Source organism: Nannobrachium achirus, assembly GCF_963921795.1.
Source record: "Nannobrachium achirus genome assembly, chromosome: 11".
NCBI classification, from domain to species: domain Eukaryota; kingdom Metazoa; phylum Chordata; class Actinopteri; order Myctophiformes; family Myctophidae; genus Nannobrachium; species Nannobrachium achirus.
This window is the reverse complement of record NC_137820.1, coordinates 17,805,063-17,820,088: the sequence shown is the minus strand read 5'-3', so window position 1 is coordinate 17,820,088 and position 15,026 is coordinate 17,805,063. Positions and strand designations below refer to the sequence as shown.

The following is a 15,026-nucleotide window of genomic DNA, read 5'->3' as shown; positions in this document are numbered from 1 at the left end:
ACATAGCCAGTTACCAAATTAACATTCAGCACCGTATTGGTCAAGATGTTTTATTAATTTAAGTCCCAGACTGCAGCTGTACAGTACTTGGATTTAGTATGCTACTTTATCTAGTATTTAAACATTGTATAGGCTGCACCACCGGCCTGTCTGAAAGCCATTTTTTCTACAGCAACCCAGGTCATGTCTTAACTCGCTTTTGTGAAACGTGTTAATCTTGTGAATTAAATACCTTTTGAATGACAACTACCAGTGTATTTGAAACGTCTCTTTATTTTCATGCCAATATTGAACCCAACAGTATTTGATCCAATTTAAACTTTGAATGACGGATGAGCTGACTTCTTGACTGGTTTCTTCTTGGGCTTCAGCATCTTGGCCTTGATCTGTGGAGATACAATTTGAAATTCTCAGAACAGACTAGTCCAAGATATAGGATCGCTGCGTAGGAAATTATTTTAATTACAGCTGCTCTTTTTAGGGTTATCTTTGAATTTTACTGCAACACATCAAATAAACACATGGCTCAGGACTACCTATCAATCAGGATTCAGAAACAGAACGGAAGTGGAATCTCATCATTGCTTTAAATAGCAAACTGATTCTAAGTTAGTTTTGGCTTTAGAACTTGTAGCTGGTAGATCAGGCCAATAGTCCCAAGGCACACTGGTCAATTAAAACAAAGTGTGACAGTGTTTCAGCTTGCAAGCCTTCATCAGGGTCCATCATCATATATTAAGATATGATATACATGTCTTTATTTTGTTCTACTTTTCTTGTACTTTGATTTTGTTTCTTTATGTAAATATATGTGCTTGTTTGCTGTTTAAGAATAAAAATTAAAATCATATATGGAAGCAGGCAAGAAGAATTGTATCTTATATTGAGAATAGGATGTCTCTCCATATTGCTGTATAAGCTTGTTTTATATATTCCAATGTGACTATGCCTAAACTAACCTAACCCTAACCCAATAAAATTAATAAAAATAAAATAAAATGATGATATACATAAACTAAGGCTTTAACAATTTGCCTCGGAAACTAAGTTGGTCTGATCTACCCGCCTACAAGTAAACCAGTCACCCATTTTTTGATAGATAAAGTATGTGCTCAGAATCAATGTTCGTCAGCCATCTGTGCCAGTCTATGACAGCAGGCAATCTGTCACTGGTCACAGCGTAAGACGCAAATTACACCATCACAGCACAGGTTACTTACATTGTTTTAACAATTTGCCTTGGAAACTAAGTTAGCCTTATCTACATATTTTCTACAGAAAAAAGGAATTTGAAATACACTTGTCTTAAGTCTAGCATGGCTGTTAACTTACAGTAGGGTCGTGCGCGAGGATGGCACGGCGCCTGGCTGTCTTGGCATAGGGGTTCAGTTTCCACATGATTCTGGCATTCTTCAGAGGGTTCTTCTTCAGAACTCTGCGGACGATCTTCTTACTGCAATGCAAATAGAACAACAGGCATCAGAATAGGCATCCTCGACCTTTACTGAAATACACGAAAAATAAACTTCAAGGCTCAGGACTTCCTAGTAATCAGGATTCAGAAACACGGACCGGAAGTGGAAACTCATCATTGCTTTAAATTGTGATTTAAACGAGGATTAAACCTTCATTTGCGTGATTTCTTACTTTGGTGCACGAAGTGCTTTCTGGATCTCCTCACTCTTCAGAATCCTGCTCAGGTCAGTGTTGGTCATCTTATGCATGGGGAGGCTGAAATAAAAAAAAATGTTTCTCATAAGTTTTGAGTTCTACACCTTTCTGTAGCATAAGGTAACCCCCAACACTCACTTGTACAATTCCTCTGCATATGTAAATGGCTCAGAACTTCCATTGCAATCAGGATTCAGAAACACAGACCAAATGTGGAAGATCATCATCGCTCACAATCAAATGTGTGCATTAGTCTGATTGATGTGTATTAGAACTTTAGGCCAGTGGTCATCAACATGTCCAACTAAGTAGCGAAGACTTGTCCATGGCAAATTTGAGATTTTATTTAAGCCATTTAAATGTTCTTATTTTGATCATAAGCCCCAATTACTGAATGTCAAGTATCCAGTTTTTCTTCAGAATAATTATGTATGACACTGATTTACGCACTAATGTGTATGGCAAGTCCATTAGTAGTGGTTCTCAAACGTTTTTATTTTCAAGGACCACCAAAACTCTTAAATATGAATGTAATATAACCAAATGGACTCAGAGCTACAGACCAGTTACACCCCCCAAATCAGTCCTCCCAACACTCACTTGTAGTCCACCTTCAGGGAGGACGCTTTGCGCCCAGTTCCATACAGCTCATCTAGCTTACGGAAGGCACTTTCTGTCCAGATGCAGAAGCGGCCGACATGTCCACCAGGGGCGAGCCTCAGGAGGTTCAGTTTGTTGACATTCTGAAGGCTGATACCTAAGAACAAACATTCATGAGGTCAAACTGCAGATTGAACACGTCGCAGTACATTTGGGTTCTATGGACAGGCACAGGACACAAGCTTTCATATCTAAATAGCTCAGGACTTCCATTAAAATCACGATTCATAAACACGGACCGAAGTGGAATCTCATCATTGCTCATTATCAACCAAGCATAGCGATAATACTTACTGAAATTATTCAAACCTTTACTTTAAAATACACACCAGGGATATTTCTGAATGCTTTAGTGACACCGGCGTCTTGGTTATAGATGATGCATGGTCCCCTGCGCTGGACTCTCCTGCGGTTCCTCATTTTACCCTTACCGGCACGCATGCGCTGGGAGTTGTACACCTTGTGGAGGACAAACACTAATCAACCCACTACAACAGCATTTATATCATCACTACTGCCCACAACCGTTCACAAATAGCTCAGGACTTCAATAAGTACAATCAGGATTCAGAAACACGGACCTGAAGTGGAATCTCATCATTGCTCATTAACAAATTTGAGCACCCAACAGCTCCAATTTTGACTTACCCTCTTGATGTCGTTCCAGGCCTTCAGCTTTTTAAGCAGAAGCACTGCATCCTTGGTCTTCTTGTACCCTTCAACTTTGTCGTCAACCACCAGTGGGACCTCAGGGATCTCTTCAATACGGTGTCCTGATGACAGACAAAAACTCATGAATTAGTAATTTTTATCATTTAACTCTCAAAGTGTAAAAATGTGTGCATGTGAAAAATAGGTTTTCATTGTCAGCAGAGCTGACACCCTCTCACAGCTTTTAGACCGCAGGCAACTGTCACTGATCAGGGTCAGACGCAAATTACAAGTCAGTCCTCCAACACTCACTTGTACAATTCCTCTGCATATCTAAATGGCTCAGAACTTCCATTGCAATCAGGATTCAGAAACACAGACCAAATGTGGAAGATCATCATCGCTCACAATCAAATTTGTGCATTAGTCTGATTGATGTGTATGAACAGAACTTTAGGCCATTGGTCATCAACATTGGGTTCAATGTTGTCTGCATGCTACAGGACAGTTTCCAACACTTTAGATTATACTAGGGCTGGGATGCGATTAAAATGTTTAATCTAATTAATTACAGGCTCTGTGATTAATTAATCGCAATTAATCGCATTTTAATCGCACATCGATATTTGACCTGAGAAGCATTTTTTTCAAGTAAAACACATTTTGTTGTATGAGTGAATCAACGAGTGAGTTTTTTTAATCTAAATTTCGCATCCACTGGGCCAAGCAAAGCACTCTGATTGGCTACTTCTCCCTTTGCGTTTGTTGTCTCTTCTTGGTTGGTGCAAAGCTATGATCGATATGCCCGAAACTGAAGGTTCTGTGGTGCAAAAACTAAGTGCGATTAAAATGCGTTAATTGTTTTAATCGCGTTAATTTTCTGTAATTAATTAATCGCAATTAATCAGTTAAAGTCCCAGCCTTAGATTATACTAATGTCGAGTATAGATTTACCCTTGGCCATAACCAGGGCTGGTAGGGCAGAAGCTGCCAGAGCAGAGCAGATGGCGTAACGCTTCTGGGTTGTGTTGATCCTGCGGTGCCAGCGACGCCAGGTCTTGGTGGGGGCAAACATGCGTCCTCCACGACACATCTTATTGTAGGGTTAAGGACGCATATGACAAGTAAACCGGTCACAATTCTTTTTTTTAAGATCAAGTACGTGCTCAGAATCAATGTTCGTCAGCCATCTGTGCCAGCCTATGACAGCAGGCAATCTGTCACTGGTCACAGCGTAAGACGCAAATTACACCATCACAGCACAGGTTACTTACATTGTTTGCACTGTGAGTTTTTGCACAATAGTTTTAACCATGTTCAAGGATACATTTCCGAAGGCTCCCTGGCCAGAGCGGTGGGTACCGCCACCCCTCACACGAGGAATACGGGCCACAGCTCTTCCTGTACCCCAGGACTCGGCACTGGTCTGGTGACCTGGAAAACAATTCATGCTCATGAACAATTCAATTCAAAGAAATTGCATATTATTATTTACAAGGCAACTGACAAAAAAAATGACTGGTTTGCTCACCTGCTTTCTCACTGACAGCATAGGGCTGACGGTTATTTTTGCGCATGTTGGTGTGCACAAAATTCACGATGTCAGGGCGAATGGGTGCCTTGAACACAGCTGGCATGAGGACATTCTTGCCTGAAGTTTCTCCTTTCTCGGAATACACCGAGATCATCGGTCTGGCACAAGCCTAAATAAAAAAATAAAAAATAAATTAATACAGAGAACAGATGTCAAAGTACTGAAAGCCCCACTAAAGTCAGACAGAGGCTTAACACACATTGTACAATTCCTCTTCATATCTAAATGGCTCAGAACTTCCATTGCAATCAGGATTCAGAAACACAGACCAAATGTGGAAGATCATCATCGCTCACAATCAACTGTGTGCATTAGTCCGATTGATATGTATAAACAGAGAAGGCCAGTCAACATGCCCGACCAAGTAACAAAGACTTGGCCTTGTCCGTGGCAAATTTGAGATTTTATATAAGCCATTGAAATGTTCTTATTTTGATCATAAGCCCCAATTACTGAATGTCAAGTATCCCGTTTTTCTTCAGAATATGTACGACACTGATATACGACGACACTATTATGTATGGCAAGTCCATTAGCAGTGGTTATCAAACGTTTTCTTTTCGAGGACCACCATAACAAATGGACTCAGAGCTACAGACCTATTAGTCATTTAGGGCTCTCTTTATGAGTTTCTGGTAATATTATTGTACGCTCATTTTCTATGTCCTTGGCAAAACATGTAATTTTGACACAAGCCAACGTGGTGATGACCCCTGCTTTAGGCTATTTGAGTAGCAAGTGGCTGGTTTAATAACTTGTTGTCGACACCGGCGTCGACAACGTGTAAGATGTAAGATGCGTTTTGATTCATGGAAATTGACATAAGCGGCGAAGAGGGGTTTAACATTACCACGAGGATAGCGGGCCACATTGTTGGCCTACATACTCGCCATGTCAAGTGTTGACTGAGTTACATTTATATAGCAATATAGAAATCGTATGATACTTCTTCTAACAATATCACAGTGCGTAGTCTGCGTACTCTGCTACCTACCTAGCATAAGCACGCTAACAATGTATCATTATGATCACACGTGTAACGTTAGCTTCACTTTTCCAAAATGGCTCCTCTAGTTAGCATTGCTATTAGCGAGCATTGCGTCCCGAGACGCCGTCAAACCAGATTATGAAGTATTTCTGCACGCACAAACAACACGAGAGTCGTTCGCTTAGATGCAAAGAACACTCACAGACAACAGATGGCATTTGAAAGCCACATTTAGACACATTTCTCACCATTTTGGGTAGTTATTTTACGGCTCGCCGGGAAGCACGCTCCTCACGCTATGGCGGCCACAGTAAAAAGGAAGTAGAAGCAGCAACGTCAGAGGTATATGCATCCGCTCCGGCGAGCCACCACTTCCGACTAACAGAATAAATATAGACTATTATTGTGTTTCTACTTTCTAAACTTTCAATAGATGAATTCCTTAATAGATAAATACGTGTATGGGTTAAGATTATTAAAAAAAATTATACTGGGAAAATTCCGAGCTCTAAAAACGTCTAGCTTAATCCCTCTGTGTGGCACTAGTTCCCGTTGGCGGAGCGTGATGAAAAATAAGCCCGAACTACTTTCGGTGCAGAACAGAGCAATGTTTTACTTTTTTACATCAGATTCATTTGTATTTTATAATCTATTTAACTCTACTAAAAAATAAAATAAAATGTATATGTAATCATTTATTAATAATCATGAATTAATATAGGATTATGCTTATGAGTGTCATTTGCCCAGCATTATTTCATGTAATCATTCATTATAATTATGAATTTAGACAATATGATTGGGATCATAGAATGTATTGTTCATTATTATTATTATTAGTATTATTAGTATTATTTTTTTTAGTAGTAGTACCAACTTAGTAATATTAACTGGAAACAAGCCCTTAACTTTGGGCTTTTTGTGTTTGTGTTTTGTGTGTATAATCGTACCACTGTAGGCTACTATCTATCAATCAATCAATCAATCAATCAATCAATCAATCAATCAATCAATCAATCAATCAAAAACGAATAGTATTATATGTGAAGTAGTCCTCCTGTACATTAGGTGGCAGGCTGCATCTTATAGTTATAGCAATGGTTGTGACGTACCATGGCCCATGAATCTCTTACGTCACGTACTCTGAGCGCGCGACTGTCAAAACAACAACAGCACAACTTATTACCATACATTTAGTTCAACATCTACTGTATCTGTCTGTTCACTAACGTTAAATCTGTTCTGCAACATCTCTCGTAACGTTAACTGTAACTACATCATGTCTAAATTGATAGCCAATGGAAGGACGTTTTTTAATCTCCTTCGGTGAGTTTGCAGCGAGTCTGTTGTACCTCTTTAGATAAAACAGACTGTTTAGATAAGTCTGTTTAGATAATTTATGATGTGATCTAACTAACTTGTGCACAGCGCAATGACTAACTGATTTGTTCTTTGTATTCTAGGTCTCTACAAGATGATGAACATAGAAAATCCAGTGCATATGAGGTAATAATAGTAATGTAACGTTGTTAATAACCACTTTCACCTGGCGTCCTGGGTCTGGGGATCTTAGTACGTTGGGCATGTCAAAATTTCAATTTCCAAATTGAAATTTTCAAAATCGATGTATTAAAAAAAGCCTGTCTATAGCAGTAATCTGTCAGTGCATGGTGAAAAAGGTACTAAAATATAGTGTAAAATATCAATACTGCAATGTAGAAATACCCTGTTACAATTAGAAGTCTTGAATTATAAATTTACTTGTGTAAAAGTACAAAACAAAAGTATCAAAATGTATGTAAAGTAGCCTACCAAAGTAGAACGTTTTATTATACAGAATGTCCCATTTCACACGTTTTCAATGTATAAAATGTCTCAAAATCCTTTGAAAATAGCAGATCTACAAGCTCACAATGCATCACATCGCGACACATTGTGAGCTTGTATGGCCAAAATGTATAGGGTTGAAGTGGTTAATGTATGTTTTTGAATAATAATCAAAACCTACAAAGTAACTAAGTTTTGTCTCTCAGATGTAGTGAAGTAGAAATAAAAGTACTGGAAATTGGAAATAGGCTACTCTTGTAAAGTACAAATACCTGAAAATTGTACAGTAAGTAAATGTACTTAGTTACTTTCCACCACTGCTAGCATTATTCATGAAACGCAAGGTTATGTAATATCACAATTCAAAACCATTCTAGGGCTATAGCCATTGCTATAATGATTATATTTTTCATTTCAGGAAGACATTCAGATATTAAAGGTCAACGGAGATTGCTCTACTGTGCTGAATATGTATTATGGCAATAACCCACTCTTCGTTTGTGAAAAAATGGTAAGCTCCAGTGCAGCACCTAAACTGACGAGACCAAAGTGATAAAGCTGCAAACAATGATGTTTGTTGGAATTTAATAATGCTAGTGATATTTGAATGCTTCTATTTCACATTAGCTACAATTTTGTAAAACACGTATCACATTTGGGAACTTACTTCTTTTTGAACCCCACAAGCTGTGGCTTTCATTCCAAATCCTATTGTTGATGATAACAGAATAGTGGAAGAAAATATGGTACAAAAACATTAATTTGTATGTGAATAAAGTTCGCTCAAAGTTTTAAATTTAAATTGTGTGCGTGACATCAGACAGACACCTGAGCAAACTGATACTGTATGCTATGTGACGTCTTATCATGCGAATAAATTATTTTGTGATGGTTCGAACTCAATGGTTTATTTTTATTTGATTTATTTCGTTTAAGCTTCCAAAAGTTGAAATTGAAGATGAGAAAATGGATGAGACATCATCAGATCTTGACAATGAGGTTAATACCTCCCACATGGACTTAGGACCACAACCACTCACCATCATGAAAGCCAGGTAACATTTCACACCCAATCGCAGATTTGTCTGTCTCTTAGTTTTAACAAATGGAAAATGAAAAGTATTTACATTTTTTATTTTTGTTATAATTTTACAGGCAACTCCTGTCATGGTACACAGTATTACACAACAGTAATGTGTGTTCTGTGGACAACTCAGCCCTGTACCCTCTGTGGGTGCGCTGTGACATGTCTGATCCCGATGGAACAAGCTGGCTAGGAGCGGAAACGGTGTGCAATGGCAGTAAAGTGACCGGGGTCAAGTTATACTCGGTCACTTGCAAAGGTAAAGCATGGGCAGACGCTGATCCATCTTGAATAACTCATCCTTAAAAGATGCTTGACTGGCTCTATTCCTTTTTTTGCGTTCACTATTACTATGACACTATATTACCGTATTTGACTCATTTAGCGTAGGAACATGGTGACGCAGCCAGTTCGGGGGAGTGGTCCGGAGGTTGCGCGCGCTCACGCGGTCGGGACGTGCGTTCCGACCGCGTCCCAGAATACTTAGGGGGCTATGCCCCATAGCTGTTCAGTTGCCACTGCACTGCTGCCCCGCCACCTCCCCAGCTCCACCTATGGGTTCTGCGTCAGGCCCCGCGGGGGGTCTCGGATCAATTGACCGCAGATATAGGTTGAAGCCCACGATGTGCGGTGCCCTCGGGATCGTGGGCATACAGGTTGAAGCCCACGATGTGCGGTGCCCTCGGGATCGTGGGCCTGCAGGGATTGATCCGAGCGCAGAATCCAAGGCCATAGTCATGCTCTGCTTAGTCTATTAGGATGCTGTATTAATGCTCATTAGGTTATCGTATCTATGCCTGGTATACGCTGCGCTTTATGCATTAGGCTGCTGCTACATATGTCATGCTCTGCTTAGTCCGTTATGCTTAGTGTATGCTGCTTATGTTATGCTGCTGCTGTATTATGCTGCTGTTTATATGTTTGCTGTTGCTGCTGCCATTCTTGTCAATAAAGTATTATTCAACCTAAAGATCGCTCCCCTGAACTAATATATGTTTCTTAATTAAGTTATATATTCTGACTTTAATTTTGTTAGGCCCAACTGTTGGCAGAGGATCCTTTGTTACATTAGAGAAGCTAAAGCAAGAGCACAAGAAAAGGCATCATCCAAGCTTGGTATGTCATGACTCTGCTTCTCTTTCTACACTGAATGAAGTCAAGATGAGTTGACAAAAGAATGGGTTCCTTTTACAACACCACTTTAAAGTCACCTACATCGAGTTTTCACCTGTGTAACAGGCTCACTTATTGTTAAAATGTAATATTTTCTATATTGTCGTTAAGTTTATTGATTTATATTCATTTCTCTGATGTTGAACTATTCCGCTAAGTGTCCTTGTGCTTGAGAAAGATGCTATACAACTAACATGTATTATTTCACATCTTCACCTCTCTTATGTGTCCAGATGGTGATTAAAGGCAGTGCACTTTACAGCCTATTTGGTGCCATTGTTGTTGAAAACACCACTATTGGGTCTCAGAACAGCGTGACAGCTGATTTTAAATGGAGCCATGTAGAGAGCATCCTTGAGATCCCACCTCTGTCCTCTACAGCAACTCTGGTAAGCAGCAACAAGTAGCACGTCTAGCCCAGAGTCGTCTAATCAGAGAGTTCGAGGTTTGTCACTAAGCCAATAGATGTGTCCATAGAAGACGTGGCCCCATGAAGTGAACGGGAGTGACGCGACTCTCTGTAGGTAGAAGGCTCTGGTCTAGCCTACATGTATACTATGTCTTTGTCATCACATATTTACATGTGTCATGTTAAAAAACTCAAGAAAGAGAGAAGAGAGGAATCAAGAACACAAAATAAATGGGCCTCTGTTCCTCTGTTCTTGTAATTATTTTCATTTACAGAACATCAAGGTTGCCAGTGGAGATATGAAAAGCCCAATGTTTCCGGTGTACAGAGAGCTGGAGTTCCTTCAGGTTGTTATTCTACAGTATTTGATTAAGTATAATAAATGGACAGAAATAATATTGCAAAAACTTGCAGACATTCACAATATACTGTAGTATTTCACAGTACATCAGTAAATGTTTATAAATGATATATCATTATTGAAAACTAAGAACAAAATAACAATTAAAAACATAAAATAAACACAGTGTGACTATTTAGAAGTTGATCAAAAGCGCATATAATGACAGATATAAGGACACGAGGACAACACATTATCGATAGATCACACACCGTTTTGCCAATTATTTGGGGGCCCACTCGCAATATCCTCACGACCCACCAGTGGGTCCTGGCCCGCAGGTTGAGAATCGGTGCTGTGCATTGACTCAAAATGACTACCCTCTATGTTTGTCAGACTCTGGCCAATGGTTTGAGAACTGGTGAGACAGAGTGGATGGAACCATTGGAGACCACATCAGCTGTAGAGCTCATCAAGGACTACCTGGAAGGTTTGATCGGCATATTTCACTATCTAACCTCACCTTGGCTTTACTGTTAACTGGTAGCATTAAAAAGACTTCATTTTGAAAATGCTCTTATACTCAGAACTTAAGGACATTGGAAAGACACTACAGGAGCAGGCTGCAAAAACATCTGAGGTATGACAATAATATAATATACATCTATATGCAGTATACACACGTGTGTGTGTGTGTGTGTGTGTGTGTGTGTGTGTGTGTGTGTGTGTGTGTGTGTGTGTGTGTGTGTGTGTGTGTGTGTGTGTGTGTGTGTGTGTGTGTGTGTGTGTGTGTGTGTGTGTGTGTCATATTTCTTTATTTTATTTTTACAGGCAACAAAGCAGAGAGCTGAATCTGAGAGCCTTATATTCAGCTCTTTCATGCAACGAGGGGATCTGGATTTTGTTGAGCAGCTCTGGGTTCGGATGAGAAAGAGTGAGTCCAGACATGATATTTGTGTGTGTACACACACACACACACACACACACACACACACACACACACACACACACACACACACACACACATACATTACCAGACATTGAAGATCATCGTCCATCTGTTTCTATTCCAGGCGTGACTTCGTACCAAGACATTGGGGACTGTCTGAAACTGATTATTGGAGCTTTGAGATATGGTGATGTCAAACCGTGGGTATGTGTCCCACGCTTTCTGACGAATAACTGTTAGCGTTTATGATCAACTTCAGTTATAGTCAGTCCTACACAGACTACAGGTTTACCAGCAGCTGTAGGATAGATTCTAATGTAATTACGAGACAGGAAACCCCAAGGCCATCAAGGGAGAAGGAGAGAAAAAAAAAGAAAAAAACAGTAAAACCAAATCAGTTTCTCCTATTCACCACAGACCACAGACTGATTACCATAAACCAGTGGTTTCATCCCTTTTCATATCAAGGTCCATTTGATGAGATGTAGCCTCTCAGACCCAAAACTTGGGGTTATTTTGTTATCGTTGGATAGGATTTTCCATGCTGTATTGATGTGTTAGGAGAGATAACAGGCAAAAGTTGATCAAAATATCAATTCTTCTACATTCTCTAATTGTGTAGATTCTTGTAAATTTAAGTATTGCAGATGCTTAAGAATAATGTAACTTTGAAAGGCATAAAATGGAACCAAATGGACTTGTAGGGGTTAAAGATCAATAAGGGTCCATTTGGTTACCAACTCTGCATCATTTAGCTGGGGACCACCTGGAACCCCCTCAAGGACCACTGGTGGTTCCCGGACCGCTGGCTGAAAACCCCTGCCATAAACCACAGTGAAAATGTCTTGACTTGACTATCAGAGTGAATAACATGTAGGAATTGCCATGGACCGTAGTCTACCTGGTGGCTATTTCACATCACATGTCTGTTCCTTCTAGATTCACAGGGACAGCAGTAGCTCACTCAGCAAGCTAATCCTACAGTCCTACCGACAGCAGATGGAACCCGTGTCTCTGACTGGTGTCACCCCTGTCCACATGCTGCTGGAAATGGGTCTGGATAAGATGAGGAAGGACTACATTAACTACCTTATTGGTATGCACATCAAATGTGACAGAGGAGAGAGAGAAACTCTTATGTTGCCACATCCACATTACCTGATACTTACCTTTTGCTTATGATTATTGATAATTATGTTATAATGTGTTTATTATATGTGCTCGTCTTTGGCTGCAGTATGTAATGTGAAGTACACTTCTGTTTTGCCTATTTCCAGGTGAACAATTGACCACTCTAAACCACTTGGTAAGCTCAATACAATTCATTATACAGTTTAAGATATTGATATTCATTTTTAACGGACCAATTTGTAACTCTGTGTGTGTGTGTGCTTGTGTGTGGGTGCATGGCATGTTCAGAGTTATTTTCTCAGCACCGAGGTTGACTTGCAGGAACAGGTGATCAGAGTGAGGAAATTGCACCACCTGCTGGAAATAGTGGTGACCTGCAGTACCTTCCTCGGCCTGCCTTATGACCGCCTCTTCTTCCTGACACAGTACGACCAGCTTACACGTTGCTGCTCTCATACATCAATCCATTAAGTCTATTCTTGTCACTTCTGACACTGAAATCATGTACTACTTTATTCCCCCCCCCCCCCCCCCCATCCCATCTAGGTCATGTCTGCAGTATTATAAGACCTGTCCATATGATGAAGAGCATGAGTTTAAACTGCAGATCAAACCAACCCTCATTGGCCATTTCTACCAGAAGTAAGGAAAATGACTCTTTCCCTACAGGAGTAGATGCTGTATAAAATAAATTGTAAACTAGATGAAAAATTGATCGATTGATTGATTGAAAACTTTATTAGAAGTTTGCATAGGAAAAGGTACAGTTTCATGACGGTACAGTTCACTGGTACAAGGTCTACTAAAAGGAGATCCTAGAAAAGACTAAGCTTATTTCCACAGGAAACCATTGAAGTATCTCATATAACATTGAATGACAGACGAATAGAACACAGTACTATGCAGTAGATATAGTCAGTAAAAAATAAAAAAATGAATCAGCTGTCAGTCGGGACCTTTCCTGCTCCTCACTCACAGATCTGCTAATCATTACATCACTCTGTCTAATCCAATCAGAGCTCTCGCTCAGTAAGGGAGGCTCCTTTAAATATGGCTTGTAGTGATGCGCGGGCCGACCCGTTGACCGTGGGGCCCGCTGGCGGGTTATCGCCACTCATGTGCAAAAAATAAATAAGAATAATCACCTGCTCTTATTTGCCTTTGAAAATGAAAAAGGTTGAGCTCCTCATGCTCAATTCAAGTGTATTCAAACCGTTGTATTCTTATTCTTATAGGCCTACTATAAGAATAAGAATACAACGGTTTGAATACACTTGAATTGAGCATGAGGAGCTCAACCTTTTTCATTTATTTTTAATAATTCTTTGGGAAAATGGAAAAACCAAATTATGCAATAAAGAATTATTACAAATAAATGAAAAAAGTTATTGAAAAAACACGGCCTGCTCACGTATTAGGAGGTTAGTATGAGTCACCAGAAAAACTAATGGGTGTTTTTGATGAATTTATCATGGTTAAAATGGAGTTTGAAGTTACAATGGGTGTGTATGGGGAGGCGTCCTGCAGGAGGAAGGCCTGATAACATTTACATCAAAAATCTAAATATTGAATCAAGTAAATTAAAATCTGTCCAGGGTGTTCATAAAAGCCTGAGTAGACGATAAAATGACCAAAAGTTTTTTTGACAGTGAAATATCCCTTTAAATCGATTTTGATGCTATATTATCTAATTTTGCCGGGGACCTCCTGGAACCCTCTCAAGGACCCAGACCCAGTTTCAGAACCACTGCCCTGCCCTTGGGTGAAACCATTTTCAGAACACATGTGCAGATGTCTCAAAATAGTGTGTGTGTGTGCGTGTGTTCCAGAGAGCATCCGGTGGTGTGGGGGGTGGAGATTTCCAGCGGCCACGGTCCCTGCGAGGTGCGGACCTCCCTTCAGCTCAGCGACAAACCTCTGGTTGATCACATAACCTTTGAAATGGGTATATATAGCTTCCTTGTAAATTGATGCACCGCATAGTTCTTTATGGTGATTATGCATGCAATGAAGGCATAATTGGTAGGCGTAATTGTTCCGATTTTGTTTGCTCTTCAGACATGCCAAATGAGACAGTGAACGGGAGCTGCCTGCTGGACATTAAAAAAGAAGAAGGGACCGTGAATGGGGACCGCGAGGAGGAGCCAGCTTATTTCAGCACTATGGTGTCCTGTAGCCTTGTCAGCTTCGCTTGAAATCAAACCAAAACTCAAGTAAAAACCTGAGCATCATGTTTGTTTTAATCTCTTTGTGTTTTGTCGATGTGGTTGAATGGCAATCACCATCATTTTGACATTTTCAATAATAAATACATATAAAACAGGTTTTAATAAGACACTTTATTTTCATAGATTATATTCTCATCATTAAAAAGAAAACTTGGATTGAACTGCATCTGTTAACTTAGAGGTACATCATGTACTGTAAGACCATCTCTAAAATGACTGGTAAAATCCTATATGTAGTAGTGATCCCCTCTGTGTGAGTCGGAGAGGAAATAAGTTAAAGGCTAAACGTAATATCTGGTTGTACAGCAAACCCATCCAGCT

The 15,026-nt window shown here is 39.9% G+C and overlaps 2 protein-coding genes across 2 annotated transcripts; one reads left to right on the top strand and one right to left on the bottom strand.

Moving 5' to 3' along the window:
- Positions 1-253: 253 nt before the first annotated feature.
- Positions 254-5,881, bottom strand: rpl4 (ribosomal protein L4). Its single transcript, XM_080736387.1, has 10 exons — positions 5,813-5,881; positions 4,514-4,685; positions 4,310-4,416; positions 3,937-4,075; positions 2,980-3,104; positions 2,661-2,790; positions 2,272-2,428; positions 1,648-1,731; positions 1,333-1,453; positions 254-386 (listed from the first exon to the last, which is right to left on the bottom strand). Exons 1-10 carry the CDS (start codon positions 5,813-5,815, stop codon positions 315-317), a joined length of 1,110 nt encoding a protein of 369 aa, XP_080592513.1. The 5' UTR covers positions 5,816-5,881; the 3' UTR covers positions 254-314.
- A 2,451-nt stretch (positions 5,882-8,332) lies between these two features.
- Positions 8,333-14,672, top strand: zwilch (zwilch kinetochore protein; the record flags this gene model as incomplete). Its single annotated transcript, XM_080736553.1, has 15 exons — positions 8,333-8,446; positions 8,547-8,734; positions 9,512-9,591; positions 9,882-10,037; positions 10,333-10,404; positions 10,794-10,887; positions 10,985-11,037; positions 11,229-11,331; positions 11,471-11,550; positions 12,286-12,442; positions 12,624-12,652; positions 12,766-12,902; positions 13,024-13,119; positions 14,307-14,422; positions 14,554-14,672. The coding sequence occupies exons 1-15, from the start codon at positions 8,358-8,360 to the stop codon at positions 14,670-14,672; spliced, it is 1,569 nt and encodes a 522-aa protein (XP_080592679.1). The 5' UTR covers positions 8,333-8,357.
- Between the last annotated feature and the right edge of the window lie 354 nt (positions 14,673-15,026).